Below are 16,568 nucleotides of genomic sequence, written 5' to 3' on the forward strand. Positions count from 1 at the left end.
AACAATTTTGTACATCTGTTTCTAATAGGACTTGTCATACTCTTTGGTACAGTACTGCATGTTGCCATTCTGCACTAAAGAAGTTTGTTTGGAGCCTGCAGTCCCTCTGAGATTTTTTGGTGTTTCTCTCTTTGGAGATGTGGTACAAAGCCATGCTTTACAGACTGTTTATATAGTTCCAAAGTGGAGACTGAGAGGAGAAACAAGCATTTTTTGGTCACCCAGATGTTGTCTCCTGAGATTTCCTCAGTCAAGCGTGAACATCCTTCTACTCTGCAGAAATCAGTGTTATACAACATGACTTACGAATCATACACCTTTTCTTGCTGGCATTACTGCTGCTTAGAGCAGTCAGCATCATGCTTTGTCACTTGAGAATATCATAGGCATAATAAGTCTGATTTTCATAATTAATAATCAAGAACTCCTAAGTCCTAAACAATAAGGATTTAAATAATTTGCTACCTTGAATAGTAAGCTGGCTAGGGATTTCAGGAAATGTTATAAAATTTTCATTCTCAAGACATAATTAGTGTCTCTGAAGCATAACCTCTGATAATACTATTTTATCTTTAGCACGCTAGCACCTGACTGCTCGTCCCATTCAAACCCATCACCTGAGAGAACTATAATCTTGTCTCAGTACCACTGTATTTAAAACTAACTGGCATTTCAAACATGACAGTTTATTTGCTGTCATACTTACCCACCTAACCCATACTCAGACTACAGTATCCATGACACAAATTGGACAATCAATTGTAATCACATGCTCAGTGTGAGAGGTCAGTGGTGGGAGAAACAACTGCCATTATACGTGACATACCCATTCATGGGACAGCTCAGTGCTAGCCAGGATCACAGAATGCTTTTAATTTGACTGACTGCACAGCTTGTGCTGGCCTCTGCTTCCTCGCAGCACCCTGAAAACACTGCAAAAAGCAGCAGACCTTCTTGCACAATGTTCCTTTGTGCAAGATGAATTTGATAACCCTTTACAAAAATGATGTATAGTTAGAAAACATAAGAAAGTAACAAGTGAGAGATGGGAATTCCAGCTGGACAGATACTGCAGGTCATACCTAGAGGTGGCATTGCTAGAATTCCTTCTTTGTAGGAGTAACTCCATTGCTTCTTCCATGACTTGGATTCAGAACAAGGATTTGTCTATGCTGCAAGCCTCCCACAGTGTTAAATGGTAGTAGAGATAAGCATTCTGGTGTATTTTGTCCATTCCTTGGTCCTCAGCTCACAACCTCTAGTACATATCTTGATGGCACAGCTCCCTGGTTTGTCTCCTGCCAGGCTAACAAAATGCTGGAGCTGGACAAATTCACCATGTGGAGGCCATTCACGAGTTCTAGAGGCTCCGTAACAGCAGGAGAGCTGTGACGGATCACTGTACCTGCAGGCCTACACTTGTGTATGTGAACATAGAGCTCCTCCTGTTTCAGGACGTCAAACCTAGAGTGAAAGCAGCTTTAGTAAACATGGAGCAAATTCTGTCCAACAAGATTATGCAGTTTCTAAAATGAATGCACGTACATACAGCCCTGTTCCAAGGCTGGCCATTTAGAAGTCCTCACAATGTTTGACATGGGACCATCTGAATTCAACCTGGAAAGGACACCTTTTATGAGCACTGACCACCATTCTCCACATATATTTGGGAGAGGTATCTATGCATTAAAGATCTATGCATTGCTTCTGTCTCTTCCTAGCTGATTGATGAGATCTGTACTATATTTCCTAAAACCTGTCTTTTTATTGTTTTGACTGCTTTGTCTCTGTTCTTATTTAATAAATCTCCTCTTACAGTCCTATGTCAAGTGGTTAGGTGCTATCTGAATTGCTCAGACAAGTCAATTTGCTTACTGGCTTGCAAGATACTGTTAATGTTCTTCAAGTTTATGTGCCAAGGAGTACAGTACCCCAGTTAATAGTCATTCTTGAAAATAGATATTGTTTTTTTTGACCTTTAGTCTACCTTGCAGCAGTCTAGTTAGGTCTCTGTAACACATAAGAAGAGTAAAAGATAGGATATTAAAAAATATGTTTTGAAGCAAATGAATAGGGAGTTGAGTATCCAAATACACGTTCCGCTCTGAAAGTCTCAGGCAAAATGCAAAAAACAAAACAACAGCAACACAAAAAAAACCACACCACCAAACCAAACCAAAAAACCACCAAACACAAAACTAATCCACAAAAAAAAAAAAAGTCAACTAGTGCAGCATGCTGTGCCAAACTTGATGCTACTGGCTTTTACAGAATATATTCACCTGAGCATAAAGGGTCGTGAGGAATATGGTGCATATGGATAATACATATTCTCCTAGGCTTAATGTGGAAGCCTATGCGAGTCTAATGCAAGCCTTCAGATAGGAGAAGAATCATGGCTTCAGGCATTAAATTGGTTTTGTGTTATCTTCTGATGTAAAGAAATCTGAATGCTTTCCCATCTGGGTAACTATTTAACCTCAAGGCTCCCATCTACTAAATAGAATTCTCTATTTTCTTAGTTATGTTATCTTCTATGCTTGGCTTTTCTTTTCCTCTAAATTACGTGCATCTACTGAGGTCCACTCCTATATTGATTAAAAGATTCCATCAATAGTTTAAGCAGTTTATTGATGGCTTCTGTTAGTCTTTTGTTTTTCAAATGCTTTAGTTCTATGGTCATACAAAGTAAGGAATTCTCTGTAACTGGTAAAAAATAGAATTTGTCCAGTTTCTGAGGCTACGGCAATCCTTTAGAATTTGTTTGCGATTTCAGTCAGTCCAGAATTAAGCACAGATTCTCTCCTACTAAAAATACAGTCTTAAGGGAGAAGGGAAAAAAAAAAGACGCAATTTAGGCAACTTCCATAAATTCTGCAAGACCCAATGCAATTCATTACATCAATACAGGCTGAAGTTTGCCACATTCCCTCAGACTTCAGTCATAAATGCATAGGTCTAGTTATAACATACATGTTTAGGAACCAGATGATAAATGCTGAAAGAAACATACTGATGGGATTCTTTGCAACAACAGGTTGAGGGTGTGCTGGGAAGTCCAGGGCCTGCATGGTTGATATCTATCGCATGGAATTCATCCTATATCCTTCAGAAAACCACCCGTTTTGAATATGGTACCTGGAGAGACAAATGTTGCAATTAGACAACTCTCTAATCACCCATAAAAGTGTTCCTGAGTGGTCACTTATTTTTTCTAATTGCTTTTGGACTGAGAAAAAAACAAGAGGAAATTTCAGCTCACAGACTGCTGGAGAACAACATGAACTTAGGGGTCAAGGGAGCCCCTTAATTAAATCTAGCCTTCAGATCTCCAGGGGTCCATTTTTACATCTCTCGCTAAGGTCCAGAAGAAGGAGATAGAATTTCTAAGAATATATTATGGAGAGAGATGCATAATTTGCCATTATAATGCTTTCTACTACATTATGGTTTATAGCGCCTGGTGTAATCATACACGCTGGGGAAAAATATCTTCATATCTTGTCCCACTGACTTTAGTGGGATTTCCCATGAAGTAACAAACTCAGAGTGGCCAAGCCTTTCATAGTCCAGCCTTTAAGCAAGGTTAAACCTCCATTCAATTAAAAAAAAAAAAAGAGAAAAGCGCCTCTGAAACTGAATAATCTATCATAAAGTGTTTCCATTATTTACCATGAGTAATGTTGTTACTTTAAGGGGGATATTTTTGGGTAATGTGATTGATCATAACTTAATTAATATGAAAGTCCAACATTTTGAATGAGACAGAGGAAAGAATCCAAGAAAGTAACAAAATATTAGCAGGAAAGGAAAAGCATAAGTCTTGTTAGTCAGATGCTGCTGCTGATAGGAACATTCCCATGTGTTATGCAAGCTGTGCTAAGCATTGATCATATGGTTGTTATCTGATGGATACAACAAAATCAGTCATTTGTTTAATTCAGTTCTGGTCTAAGTCAGGGAAAAACAGCCAAATTTGCGTAGGAAAAAATGTAAAACATAGATGCTTGAAATTAGGCACCCAAATCCACAGGTGTGACTTTCAGAGGTGCTGAGTGTTTTACCATCTCATTGCTGCTTGTGGGTATCCAGCTGTTTGTATTTGAGAGTTGAAAAGCGGATCTCACTTTGAACAGTGTGTGTCAAAATATACATCTTGCTAGATGCCATGATGACATTTGGTTGATTAATCTCTAGCTTTTCCTCTGGCTACATAAAACATAATAATCTTGGTCTGACCTTGGACTGGCTCTTTGGTGAGTGGGACCCAAAGATTGCTGCCTTTCTTCCTTCTTTCTATGATGTTGACTTCCACTGGAAAGCCTCCATCCTGGGCTGGGGAGCTCCAGGCGATGGTGACGGCTTCTTTCCTGACATCTACAGCTTGAAGCTGAAACATCTATCTTGAAGGCTCTACACAGAGAAAAATCAGTTTAGTGCAGCACAGACAGAATTTGTGGACTCCAAATTGTGTGCGTCTATGTACACATACATAAATACATACAGTAAGAAGTGAAGGAGGCTAACTTGCATGTTTAGGTTTATTAATGGCCACAACCTTTTTCTAAAGCCTTTTACTTTGCCATCCACTTCCCTTTATCATTTGAAATGGTTGAAATATTTCAATGCTTGCACTTATTCAAAAAATGAGCTCTTTCTGCAATGTGCTGCAGAGCAGTCCAGAAATGCCTTCCCTAATCCATAGGTGGTTTGAATAAAAATGAAAAAATGCAAAGTTTTAGGTGAGAACTTATGTATATTACTTTAATTTGGAAGTTTTCTGTCTTTCTGAAATGCTTCAATAGGCCAGACTCATTGTTTCTACTCTGGCTTCTGTGATACACTCTGATCCTGGGGAAAGGGGGTTGCAAATCTTGGGAGGTACAGCTTCTGCAAGGATCCCAGTCTGTGAAGGAAAATGGGCACAAGAGGTACCCAAACTATAACTCCTAGAACACAGTTCAACAGTGTTGTCTAACCAAGTTCGGTTTTGGCTGACATATTTTCTTTCTTGGCTGCAAAACAAAATGTTTTTAAGCATTCCCTTTTAAATTATCTTCTCTCCTCTCCCACAATATTTTCCAGAGAAAGCCACTTTTCATTTCTGCTGTATTCTACTAAGCTTATGTAACTGACACTAGAACAGAGTGTTAGTCAGTCCTCTCTTGTGGCCAGTCCATGTTGAGGGGTTTCTAAGTCCACAAACACTTGTAGTCAAAAGACCTGGCTATTTGCTTGATCCTGGCTATTAGCCCAGGCACGAAACAGCTTCTAAGCTCCTGACCTTGGAATGTCCCCTGAGGCACAAGGACAGCGTTCTTTTGGGGATTGGCAAGAAGGAAGAGGACAAAAATGATGGGAAAGAGGACAGTGAAACCACCTTAAAACAGCTGTCCTGAGATGATCAAATGCTTACCAATAGGCTGGTCCAGCAAAAACTTCTGTTTCAAGGGGCTCAGTGAGGCCCTCAGAGTTCACTCCACATATTCTGAATTGGTAGGCTTTTTCTTTCTCCACCTTACCCATAGCAAATGTGGTGAATTTACTTTCCACCACCCTTAGTTTGATGCAAGATTTTTCCCCAGCCCATCTTCTTCTTGATGGTGAAGTGAGTCACCTGCTTTCCACCATTGCCTTTGGGTGCTTTTCATCTCAATATAGTGCATTTTCCCTGTGTATTCCAGGAACTTTACTGTCCCCTGTGAGGGTTTTGGTTTGTCTGCAGTGTGAGCAGCTGAACAGAGTGACATGGAGAGCTATTATTTAGAGGGTCGTATCCTTTCATGGTGTAAATCATGTAGTTCAGGTAGTTCTATTGATTCCAGCAAAAGCGAACTGATTTGGTAACTCAGTCTGCCCCACAGCAAGTTTTGTTTGTTTTTTTTTAAAGGAAATCTGAATTCAGACAACATATCTACCAGTGACTGGCCTGCTATAAAAAGATTTGGGATCTACCAACCATTCTGAGGTAAAGACTGACAGAAGCCGAGCCACAGACATTTTTTCAGATTCAGCACAAAGGCTCTACTGTCTTCTCTTGGACATTTTTTGGTTGTAACCCAGTCATTAGTTTTCTCCATCACCTCTTTCTCTGTCACCTCAACACCATCTCTGAACCATGTGACTCTGCACAAGGCAAGACTTTGCCTTGAAAGGCACCTTGATGCTTGCAGTATGCTCAGTCTTCGTAGTGTGCAGCAAAAAGCTCGAGGACAGGTTCTTCAATAACAGGAGAATCTGGAAAGAACAGAAGACAATTGAAAACTGCAGCTGCAAATACAGTTTGACATTTTTCCTGTGTCTGCAAGTTCCCAACAAAGATGGTCCAGAGGTTGGCCCCTCATACACTCCTTAATGTTTTTAATGTAAGAATCCTGTATTTCATCAAAGTCTTCAGGGATGTGCAAAATTTTCAGTGTGTTTTGATTTAAGTAATTTCATTCTGTTTGTTGTTCAGGGAGCTGGCTCATCTCCTTTAGTTGTTCAGCTCAGCAGAGAAAGGGGAAGCTCTGGGAAACATCAAGCCCCCAAAGTTCCCCACTTCCTTAGGGCCCGGAGATTTGATTCCAGGCAGTTTCTAAGTTTTGAAGGTAAAAGAAGAAGCCCTTTGTGCTAGTATTCCCTAAGGCTACATTTAGATAGCTATGATCATGACAAAGATCATGGAATCCAAGTTTACTGCTTGTAAACAAAATACTCTGTCAATTGTTAGAGTAATATGGGAAAATGACAAGGATGTCATGCATGCAGTAAAGGAAAATAACCAAGTTCCTAAATATTTCTGGTGTTTTTTCTTTCAACTGTCTTATGCATATGGTTTACAAAGGACAATCTTCTGCTGAAATAGTCATAAAAATGCAGACTAGAATAGTTCTGAAAGCAGGAAGTCAGCCCTCCTTATAACCAAAGCTTTGCTGTGGATGAGCTTTTACTGCACACAGGTTCGATAAATCTATATTTGGTGCTGCAGACAAAGCATCCTTACTGCTACATTTGTCCCACTGCCTGGGCAGTGGTATCTATCCACCTCGCCTTGATTCAGCAGAGAGGCTCATTTCCATGCTGCAGACGAGTCTGAAAGTCCATCTGGCGCCATCTGGCTGCCAAGAGCTGAGTAACACACATATTTATATGTAATTTCAGAAAAGGTGTTTTTCTTGTTGCTCATGACAACAACGCTTGAAGCAAGGGTTGAGGCCAACATTCTCGATCACGGATTTATAAATACAGAAACCTATGCTTAGTCACTTATAATCAACGACTGTTCAATTTTCTCCCCTCAGCTAACAAAGAAGCAGAAAGAAGCTGTTTTGCTCATGCAGACAGATAAGCCTGTCAAATGGTACAGGCGCGGGTTAGAGTACCTGGTGAAGCATCGGTTCTGCAAGCATTGTCGTGTGCCTTGTGAACAGCAGTAAGGAGAGGGGGTGACTACCTGCAATGGCAACTGTTGCTCTGTCCCTTGGCTGAATGTGTACCTCCCTTCTCGCTTCTCTCCCAGACTGTCAATGATGAGTTTGCAGATGGCTCCCTACTACACTATCTAGATCCCTCTCACGGCCATAATCTGACAAGCATATTGAGGCACAAAACAACCCGCATTGCAACAAACACCACCTGTGACCCTGTCCCTGAATCCTCTGATCAGCTTCCTCCTCTAACACAACTAAGGGGTCAGGATTTCTAACTCCTTCTCTAACAAAATGCTCTGTGATGTATGGACAGAATGAATTCAGTGTTACGTGGACAGGAGGATCTGCAAATCTGCCTCCAAAAGCCACACGTGGCATTCAATGAAGGGTGAGCATTAGCATGCAAAGGATATGCTTACTGATTACACTGAAAATCTGAGACTTGGTGAGGGAGAAGGGTGGGTGGTGAGAAACCAGCCTTCTGGGAATGAATGCAAGTACCCAGGCTGAGAAAATGGGTTAACAAACATGAAAGCATCTGTACAGGAAACTGGGAAGGAAAAAAAAAAAAAGCCAAGATCCAAAGCCAAAACTTACTAAGATCAAGGCTGTAGAAGACTGGGAAGGGCCAGATCAGTTCTTGCCTGCTCTGTCCAGCTGTTTGTCCTTAGTTAAAGGCCCCTTACCAAAATCAAGCCAAATCCCACAGCAGCTATACTGGAGAACTCCCCATTAGGGTTTTGCAGCTTTTCTTTATACTGACAACACCAGGGGTATTTTACCTACTTGCCATCCTTGAACCACACTCCTTCCACCTTCTCATCATTCAGGATGACGCAGAGTTCGGCAGGATCCCCAGTTAGAACAAGAATATCACACACACACCCTTCACAGTGGCAAAAGCACCTGGAAGAAATGCCAGTGGGAGCATGTGAACAGAACGATTGTGGACTGAGCATTTAAAACACCAAGGAGGTATTTACAGAAGGGAGACCTCATAACAAAATGGACAGGCCCTCAGGATGAAAGCTGTTATCTCTGCTTGGTGAATTGGATGTCAAGGGAAGAAAGGGGGGTAAAGAAAGACTCTTGTTAATTAGTTTTTACCCTTCTTTCTGGGTATCCACTAGAGGGATACAGCTCTAGGAACCCAAAAGCCAAAGCAGAAAACAGCCTCTTGGCACTGCTCTGGACCCTTAGCTGATCCAGAAGAACTTTCAAACCAGATGAACGTTTCTGCTACTACCTACAGAATATTTGTATCTGAACCTGAACTCTGCACATGGAAGCGTAAGTCTGTAACTAAGACACCAGACTGCAATTCCATTGTGCACAGGATGGTAGGAGCCCCTGGAACCACTGCACAGAAAGGTGGCTCAGACACAGCTTTCCATGTTACCTGTACCACAGAAGTGGTTTCTTCTCTGGAGGAGAGGTCAGAGAAGGCCCCTGCCCCAACCCTGTCCCTTCAGGCCATCCTGATGGGCACTCACATACCAGGCCTGGTACCCATTTTCCAGAAGCCAGGGTTTTTTGCTGCCCATCACCATCACCAGCCATACTCAACCTTGGCCCCAGACTCCTCATGAGGCTGCACACCTGGAAAGCCCAGCACTGGGGATGCCTCTGGGAAACTGCTCCTTTCTTCTGGCCTGTTTTGGGAAAACAAAATGAGACATGCTTGGCCAAAATGCTATTAATACTGTGACCTCCACCCAAGTCTGTGCATCAAGTCAAGCTAGCATTTGTGGGGCATCATCTGATGCAGAAAATGCCTAGCTATTAGGAAGAGACCACCCTCACAGCGACAGCTGTCAGGGGTGGGCGCTAGGACAGATCAATCTTCCACATGAACAAACTGCCTAAAATCTGCCTGATTTCACATCTGAGCTGCTTTTGGCCCCTGAGGGTTCATTAATATCATCATGCCAACTGAATAGTCAGGTGTTTCTGAACTTGTGAAGGATACACTAATACCATTTTATTGGCCTTTCAAGCAGTTTATTTTAAAATAGTCTTAAAACACTGCATTTTTCATGGAAGGTATCTGGGCATACTCAAAGCTGGTCCACAGCTAACAGAAATCATCTCAAATACTAACAGCCACTGAAATCCACACACTGCGAAGAAGAACTTTGAAATTCTCCTTCAGTCTATGCCAAGAGCATGAAGCTAAGCTTGCCAACCTGCCCTTTTAACAGCCATGTGTCCTTATAGAAAGTTCATAGATAAAAGCTTACAGCATCAATAACGCTACTGCAAAATTAATTCACAAAACAAATGTGATATTAAATATTTACTATACCAACAGCCTCACGTTGTGCTGCTGGTCTTCAGCAGACTGCAGTCAAACATCCCATGGGTCACTTCAAAGAATCAGGATGAGAATTCATTATGACAATCCTGGCTAAAATAAAAAACATCATATTTTACTAGGCTGGTTTAGGTGGCATGTGCAAGGACTTAAAAGGAAGATTTACTCCTTTATGTGTCTACCACTTTGTACAGCAAAGGGAAATCCTTAATTATTACCTTCATGCTACCAAGATAAAGCACACACTAATGGCTTATTCCACATTAAACAATAAACAGACTGCAGAGCAGGGTTATCTCACGTCAGTTTCCTAGCTGTTACAGCAAAGCAGCACTACTACTCTGCAATGAAAAACAGTGCAAAGGCTACTGTTCCTCTTCCTCTCTTGAGCCAATCACACTTACCATCTTCAGTCAGACTGCCACTGATGTACCGCTCATTAGGGTCACTGTCTTGCACAGCAATCAATGCCTGTGCAATCTCTTGAATCACTCAGTCCAGCAGCATTAATGATGAGCTCTGCTCTCTTCCCTTCATGCTTATTGGTGTACTTAAGTGACCTCTCAATCACCCATTCATACCTCATCCCCTTTAGGGTGACATCTTTGGAAGTCAGCACGCGCTCCAGGCAGGTTTTTCCCTTTTTCATCTTGGGTGCTTCTCAGGTTCGCTGACGAACTGAATTGTAACAGCTAGGAAAGGGGAGGGGATTGGCAACAAGAAATGGCATGTATCAGCAAATACCTTATAAATCAGAACAGGTGGCTTTGCTTTTGCAGGATACAGCCCACGTTCCTACACAGGAGAGATTCCATGCTTGGGACTTTACTTCCAGGGTGAAAGAGGCCCTGATGCTTCTCTGCTTGCCCATCTACAGACCAGCTGTATAACACTGCAGCTTCCAGTTCTCTCAGCCCAAGTTCTGGGGCTTTGCACTTTAGCTGTATGGATTTTGCAGCTCAAAACTTGCTAATCTTGTGTTTGATTCACCCACAGCCCAAAGATGCTTACCTTGTGTTACTTACGATTGATGAAGAGGGGAGCTTTCTGCACTAGATCTTCAGTCTCAACACTGAGTGCTCTAGGGCCACTGGACCTAATTGTGGACCGATCCGTCATCAGTAGAATGCCCTCATACTTATCATCTTGGTTCAACTCTTGCCCGTTTTACTTCCAGGTGAAGCTTGGCATTTTGTTTGGCAGGCAGATTTCAAATACTGTTGTCAGCCTTTCTTTCAGCCCTTTTGGTTCTGTTAGGAATGTTAGGAGCTCACCTGTTAAAATACCAAAAAGACAAATACTCATTTTGTTTTGGCTAGTTCCTGACCTTAGATTTCCTGCACTAAATAGTGAGACTTCAGTGAAGTCAGTTTGATTTCTTTCTTAAATGGCAGCAAAAAGATCAATTCATTCCTTAAAATTCAGCAGAAATTAATCTAACTAATGTTCAATAGAAATTTCACGTAATCTTACAAAACTGAATACCAACGGACACATTATTTTTCCGTTCAGTTCTTCTGTCTCAGCTCTGTTTTTTTCCCCTCTCCTGACTCTAGGTCATTGTAAAGTCAATGGCTTCAGGCAGCTGCAGATAAGATACCTGGAACCATTTGGCATACCTGGAACCAACTGGCAAGCAGAAAGAGGACTGCTATCTTTCTGCATGATCTGTCAAGGGTGCTGCAGTACCTGGCACAGGATTGCTATTTGGCTTAAGTAAGGCAAATGCTACCAAATACTCCGTGTCCAAGCCCTGCTACTCAAAAAGTTAAGTATTACACTTAAAGAATGGTACTTCTGGCAAAGCTTATCTTTAAAAGATGGTCCAACTGCAGTAAAAGGTAAGGAAGGTAGGCAGCATCACTTTTACCAAGTGCCAAAGTGCACTTTATCATTCCCATTTTTTCCACTAAAACTGGTCCAAACTCAGTAGTGACTCACACCCTTACCACACTTACGTCAGCGGAGAATTGGGCTTATTATGTGTAATAACTAGGCTTCAAACTGAAATCTGCTATCTCATGAAAGGTGTTTTCACATGGGTGCTCTGGTAATTGCAAGTTGGTCTATGACTTGAACAATGTTAGATTTCTGTTTGAGCCTAAAAAGACCAGTGAATCACGATTGTTACAAGGATGTCTAAGAAAAGAAAGCAGGTCACAGTTTGGCCCACCAATTTTGACATTCACATTTTTTTCTGCAGATGTTGTCTTTGTACACAGAACCTCCCATATCCCATAACAAACATCACTTATCGCTCTGAATATAACAGAGTTTCTTGCCAGCCTCAAGAAAATTGTGGATGCCCAGGTATTTTTCATTCATGTTGGTAACGCACAGCATATATTTCTTACCCATCTGCTTCATATTTTTCTCAGGGAATACTGGGAACACAAAGGCTTTGCCCCATAATAAGCAGAATGCCTGCACCTTTGAACACATTCTTTTTGTCCAGTGGACACAGCAGGCAGGACACACAGTGCTGCTTAAAGGACACCTAAAGCCAGCAGGGGGTAGCACAGTGAATAAAGTCCAACCTTGGTCTCCTTTTTAGTAGGAAATCAACAAACCATTGTCAGCAAATGCAGCTTTGCCCCAGGCAAGTCAGCCTGTTAGAGATCTAGTCTCCAGTATAGCTGAATGAATACCCAATCATCTGAGAGGCATCCTGTATGTTGCAGTTACTCTGGTCAAGGGCATTTGAACATGTATAATACAACAGTCATTTCTGTGAATAAGATCTTGTCTGCAATATTCATATTTGGGTTATTTCATTAACATTTAATTATTTCATTCATTGTTTATCCTAAGGAATACTGGATTGAAGACCTTGGCTAGACTATCAGGATGCAACATTAACATCAAGAACCTGATTTGACATGAATTTAATCTGTAGTGAGAGATCTTCCTACAGACATGATTGACAGAGAGGTTCTGAAGACATTTTTACCTTGTTGAGATTTGGCACAATTCTTTCACGCTCCTTTAAAAATCCACCTTCGAAAGTCCTGCTGCAAAAAATGTAGATGTGTATCCTACCTGGGATGTGGAACTGCTTTCTTCCACAGCTGTCTTTTTGGATGTAGGCTTTTTTTTGAGGTCTTTTATCTCTGTCAAGAGTCTTGGGTGCTGTGACAGATGTTGTAGGCCATTTTATGCACTTTTATGCAAAGGACAGTTAGTCACTGTGGACAGAAAAACAAAAGTATGAATGGAAATGAACATTTAAACTGTCCTGAAAGCAGACAGTGCCACCAACCTCAAACTCCACTTTCTTCTTCATCTCTTTCAACTTTTTTGAGAAGCCCATGGAAATCAGGGAACTTGTAAGTTCATGCACACCTTCTCAAAGTCCTTCTCTGACACTTTGGAGAGGATCTCTAATGTTTCTTTCTCCTCAATCATCGTCTTCTTTATGTTCTTCTTAGCTTTTAGAGGTTCGACACACATAACATCTCACAAGTAATTCATGCTACATTTCTAAGTAAGAAACTGTCATCCCTACAGCATTACAGATATCTAGGAAGGGGCGTTGATGTGGTTCCAAACAAGCTCTTCTAGCTCCAGAGAATATAGCAAAGGTTTTAATTGCTTGCCTTATAGGGTCATTGCTGGATAAAAGCACTACAGAAATCGTTCCCACCACCTTGCCTGCCAGACCATCTGCTGGGAATATGCTGCATTGCTAATGCTCCAGGAACAAAGAAAGATGATTTTGGTGTTGATGGTGCCTGTGACACTGCAAAACTGACAGAAGCAGTGGCCTGCATTACTGGTGCTGAAAGTTTGACTATGCCTTGAGAAATGAAGACTTAGAATCTGTTCATAAACAAGGAAACAACCTGACCTTTTCTTCATCACTTTTTTTGAAGTCCAACTTTTATTGACCTGGGGAAAAATGCCAAGGTAATTTTTTGACTGCTTACACTCCTAGTGTGACCTTCCACTAGTCATTTACAGCCTCCATGCTCCACTGAATAAGATGTTCTAACTTCCACTGACGTCTTTGGTGGGCTACGAATGGGGCACAGGCAAGTAAGGAACCTAATTTAGATGTGGGAACTGCTCTTTCACTGAAATTTGCAGAGGACAGAGCTGCAAACTGAACCACGAACAGCTGCTGCTATGGCATGCAATCAGTGCTCATGTGCCACACTGCGTGGAAAAGGCAGATTCTTTCCTCCTGCTTCACTCCACTACTTGAAGCTAATCTCCCCTGTAAAGACACTCCATTTTGTTTAACTTAAGAATTTTTATAAACCTAGCTGCTAGTAACTGGTCTAGTCACTAATCAAGCCAAATCCCTAGCGCTTACTTTCAGACACAATCAAGGATACCATGTAGTATCAGTGTGGGTATTGGACACTATATGCTTGTACTTATCTGCATCATCTCAGAAGAGGCATTGAGACTGGAAAGAAAAAAGAAGCCAATGTTATCAGTGGTGGTAGTGGGAAATACAGCAAACTTATTATTGAATTTCTCGTTTTATTCTGTTAAAATCAGTATTTTTTAACTCCTTAATAGAACTGACCCGTTGAAAATCCAGAATCTTTGAGGAGAGAAATCTGAGACCCACTCCTATGCTCCTTCCTCCCTAAAGATCTCTCACAGCCTTGCCAAAGCCTTAGAAACAGTCAGAAGCCTTTCCACTGACAATGATGTATTTTGGATTTTATATTCTTGGCCTAAGGCTAATGAAGATGCATTTCTTCTCCGAAGCATCCTTTTATTCTGGTGCTCTGCAATGAAAATGAATATCACCCCTCAACCGCATAAGCAATACAGAGAGCAAAGGAGTGTAAATGGAAACTGCTGGACTTAAGACTCTGGAGTTTTGTAGGAAAAGAAATAGGGAGTTTGACCTGCCCTGGTGGGCAGACTTGTAAATAAAGGACTGTCTGAGAGATGAGGTGGAATAGAGTAAGAAAGAGAGGAGACAAAGGGACAGAGCAAGTGAAATGAGGAAAAGAACAGAATGCAGAAAGGCAGAACTTCTGTTGTCAGTCACGTGACATCACAAATTAAACAGGGATGAACTGGGACATATGTCCTGAATATTATTATGAACTAAATGTTAGTATTGTTTTCAGGCAAAGGCACTGAAAGGCACACAAGATGCGTTAGTGCCCCACTACAATATACACAAAACCAAGGAACAAAAATAATGGTTCTTGCTCTAAAGCTCTTTTCTGTTGATAGGCAACAATGCCCTACAAACATGCAACAGCATCTGAAACTTGCAGTATGCCAGCTGCAAACTGGGACATTTTCCTTGCTGCTGAGGAATGTTATAGTGCTTCAATTTTTCTTTTTAAAAGTTTTATTGTAAACAAAAGAACTAATGGCAAGAAAAAAAGGAGTGCTACCTTTAGCACATACTCCTTATTGATACTATAAAAAACGCTCTAGATCATTCTTCTGCTGGAACCCACTCTCTCTTTTCCATGTTATACTAGGCTTTTGTTTACTTATCACTTCAGCTCAGAATGTCTCCAAAATTCAGGAAGAAACGTTGGAATGAATGAATGAATGAATGAAAGAAATGGAATAGGGACCTGTTACCTGCTTTCTCTGTTTGAGTATATGATATTTTAAAAGTCTGCTTTATGGAAAAGATTAGATTAACCTTGCTTTACTTTACTTACTGTACTTAGTACAACTTCATGTCCATCACAGATACCACTCTGGGAATTAAATTTGTTCTTTAGAAGTGCTCTGCACACTGACAGGAATGACTTGTGATTTTTTTGTTATATAGAGACTCTCATGACCTTTGTTACATCAGACAGTTATGGGACTGTCATATGGGAAGACGATGGGAAGACTTATTTACTTGGTCATTAAGGGCCACATTCTTCCAGACCCAATCAAATCATTCGATCATGAGTTTTGCATAAACAGGAACTGCTAAATCTGAAGCAGTAAGGACTGCTTTCCAGAACCTAAAATGAACTGCATCTTTCTCACTGATTTTGACTGGTCCAACACAAGTCTCTAGAAACAGTGACATTATATCATCTACATAAGGGAAAAAAACGGGCTGCCTAGTTTGCATAAGGGTGCTGCAAGGTGCTTTGATTCTCCGGTGTTAGACATCATTCAAGAATGGTAATAACAACTGGATGTAACAAAAGGCCCGTTAGGACTTACTTCCTTCTGTCAAGCTGTACTAAGCCCTACTTATGCCCTATGTTTAGACAAATACATATAGCTTAAGACAAATCCTCAACCCCTACGTCATTCAGTACAAGTTTTACACAGAAAGGCAACATTTCTTTTGGTCCCGTTGTCGCTTTAGTTACTCAGAAAGACAGTTTTAGATGCCCAGGTCACAAATGCTACTTGCCTTCAACAATTCTGGTGGTTTGAGAGACGTATTGTGTTTGCGAGCTGAAGACTTCAACGGAGCAGTGTGTCTCAATCTCAGTTTGCACGTGCACATCTTCTGCTGTTACAGTTCTGCTGTTATGGCGACAGGGTTCTGAGGGATGCAAACTCTGGAAGGGAGCATTAAGAAATACACTTGCCTGATGTATGTAGGGGTAAGTGTGGCTCTCCTGTCAAACTAACTGCTATCTAGCAATTTGCGTTGGCAAGCCACTGTGCATCAGGATAACAGAGGTGAAAAAAAAACTTGTAGAATAACCTAGAAGCCTGTTTTTATCACTTAATGGATCTACATACTGAAATAGGCAACATTTTAAACTGTTAATTTTAGAAGGCTCCAAAGAGGTGCAGCATTTTTCAACCAGAATGAACCCATTTAGTATTTTTTTGAGAAGTATTTCCTCAGTTTAGGTAAAACAGTAACTTTTTTCCAGCCAGACTGACCAATAAGG

General features: G+C 41.1%; 2 protein-coding genes across 2 annotated transcripts in view; both read right to left on the reverse strand.

Annotated features, from left to right (window-relative positions):
* Positions 1–16,289, reverse strand: part of IGSF22 (immunoglobulin superfamily member 22) — a gene marked incomplete at its 5' end in the record, with an annotated part of 26,977 nt that extends 10,688 nt beyond the window's left edge. The window contains 32 exon segments of the mRNA XM_066997588.1: positions 1,210–1,247; positions 1,250–1,464; positions 1,546–1,617; positions 3,014–3,080; positions 4,240–4,399; positions 4,826–4,949; positions 5,417–5,595; positions 5,597–5,671; positions 5,673–5,719; positions 5,956–6,004; positions 6,006–6,137; positions 6,139–6,350; positions 7,285–7,567; positions 8,195–8,318; positions 8,980–9,064; positions 9,713–9,724; positions 10,131–10,194; positions 10,196–10,386; positions 10,556–10,608; positions 10,748–11,000; positions 11,327–11,355; positions 11,978–12,095; positions 12,098–12,211; positions 12,913–13,024; positions 13,026–13,055; positions 13,057–13,181; positions 14,042–14,071; positions 14,074–14,118; positions 14,944–15,007; positions 15,096–15,131; positions 15,133–15,196; positions 16,072–16,289. Of these exon segments, the coding sequence (XP_066853689.1) occupies positions 1,210–1,247; positions 1,250–1,464; positions 1,546–1,617; positions 3,014–3,080; positions 4,240–4,399; positions 4,826–4,949; positions 5,417–5,595; positions 5,597–5,671; positions 5,673–5,719; positions 5,956–6,004; positions 6,006–6,137; positions 6,139–6,350; positions 7,285–7,567; positions 8,195–8,318; positions 8,980–9,064; positions 9,713–9,724; positions 10,131–10,194; positions 10,196–10,386; positions 10,556–10,608; positions 10,748–11,000; positions 11,327–11,355; positions 11,978–12,095; positions 12,098–12,211; positions 12,913–13,024; positions 13,026–13,055; positions 13,057–13,181; positions 14,042–14,071; positions 14,074–14,118; positions 14,944–15,007; positions 15,096–15,131; positions 15,133–15,196; positions 16,072–16,289 (3,420 nt within the window).
* The window catches only part of PTPN5 (protein tyrosine phosphatase non-receptor type 5), a 90,292-nt gene continuing 89,811 nt past the window's right edge, over positions 16,088–16,568 (reverse strand). Inside the window, exon 21 of the transcript XR_010832107.1 lies at positions 16,088–16,226. The gene's annotated coding sequence lies outside the window, so the exon portion shown is untranslated. The remainder of the gene's footprint in view (positions 16,227–16,568) is intronic.

This window comes from Anser cygnoides, chromosome 5, assembly GCF_040182565.1.
Source record: "Anser cygnoides isolate HZ-2024a breed goose chromosome 5, Taihu_goose_T2T_genome, whole genome shotgun sequence".
Classification (NCBI taxonomy): Eukaryota; Metazoa; Chordata; class Aves; order Anseriformes; family Anatidae; genus Anser; species Anser cygnoides.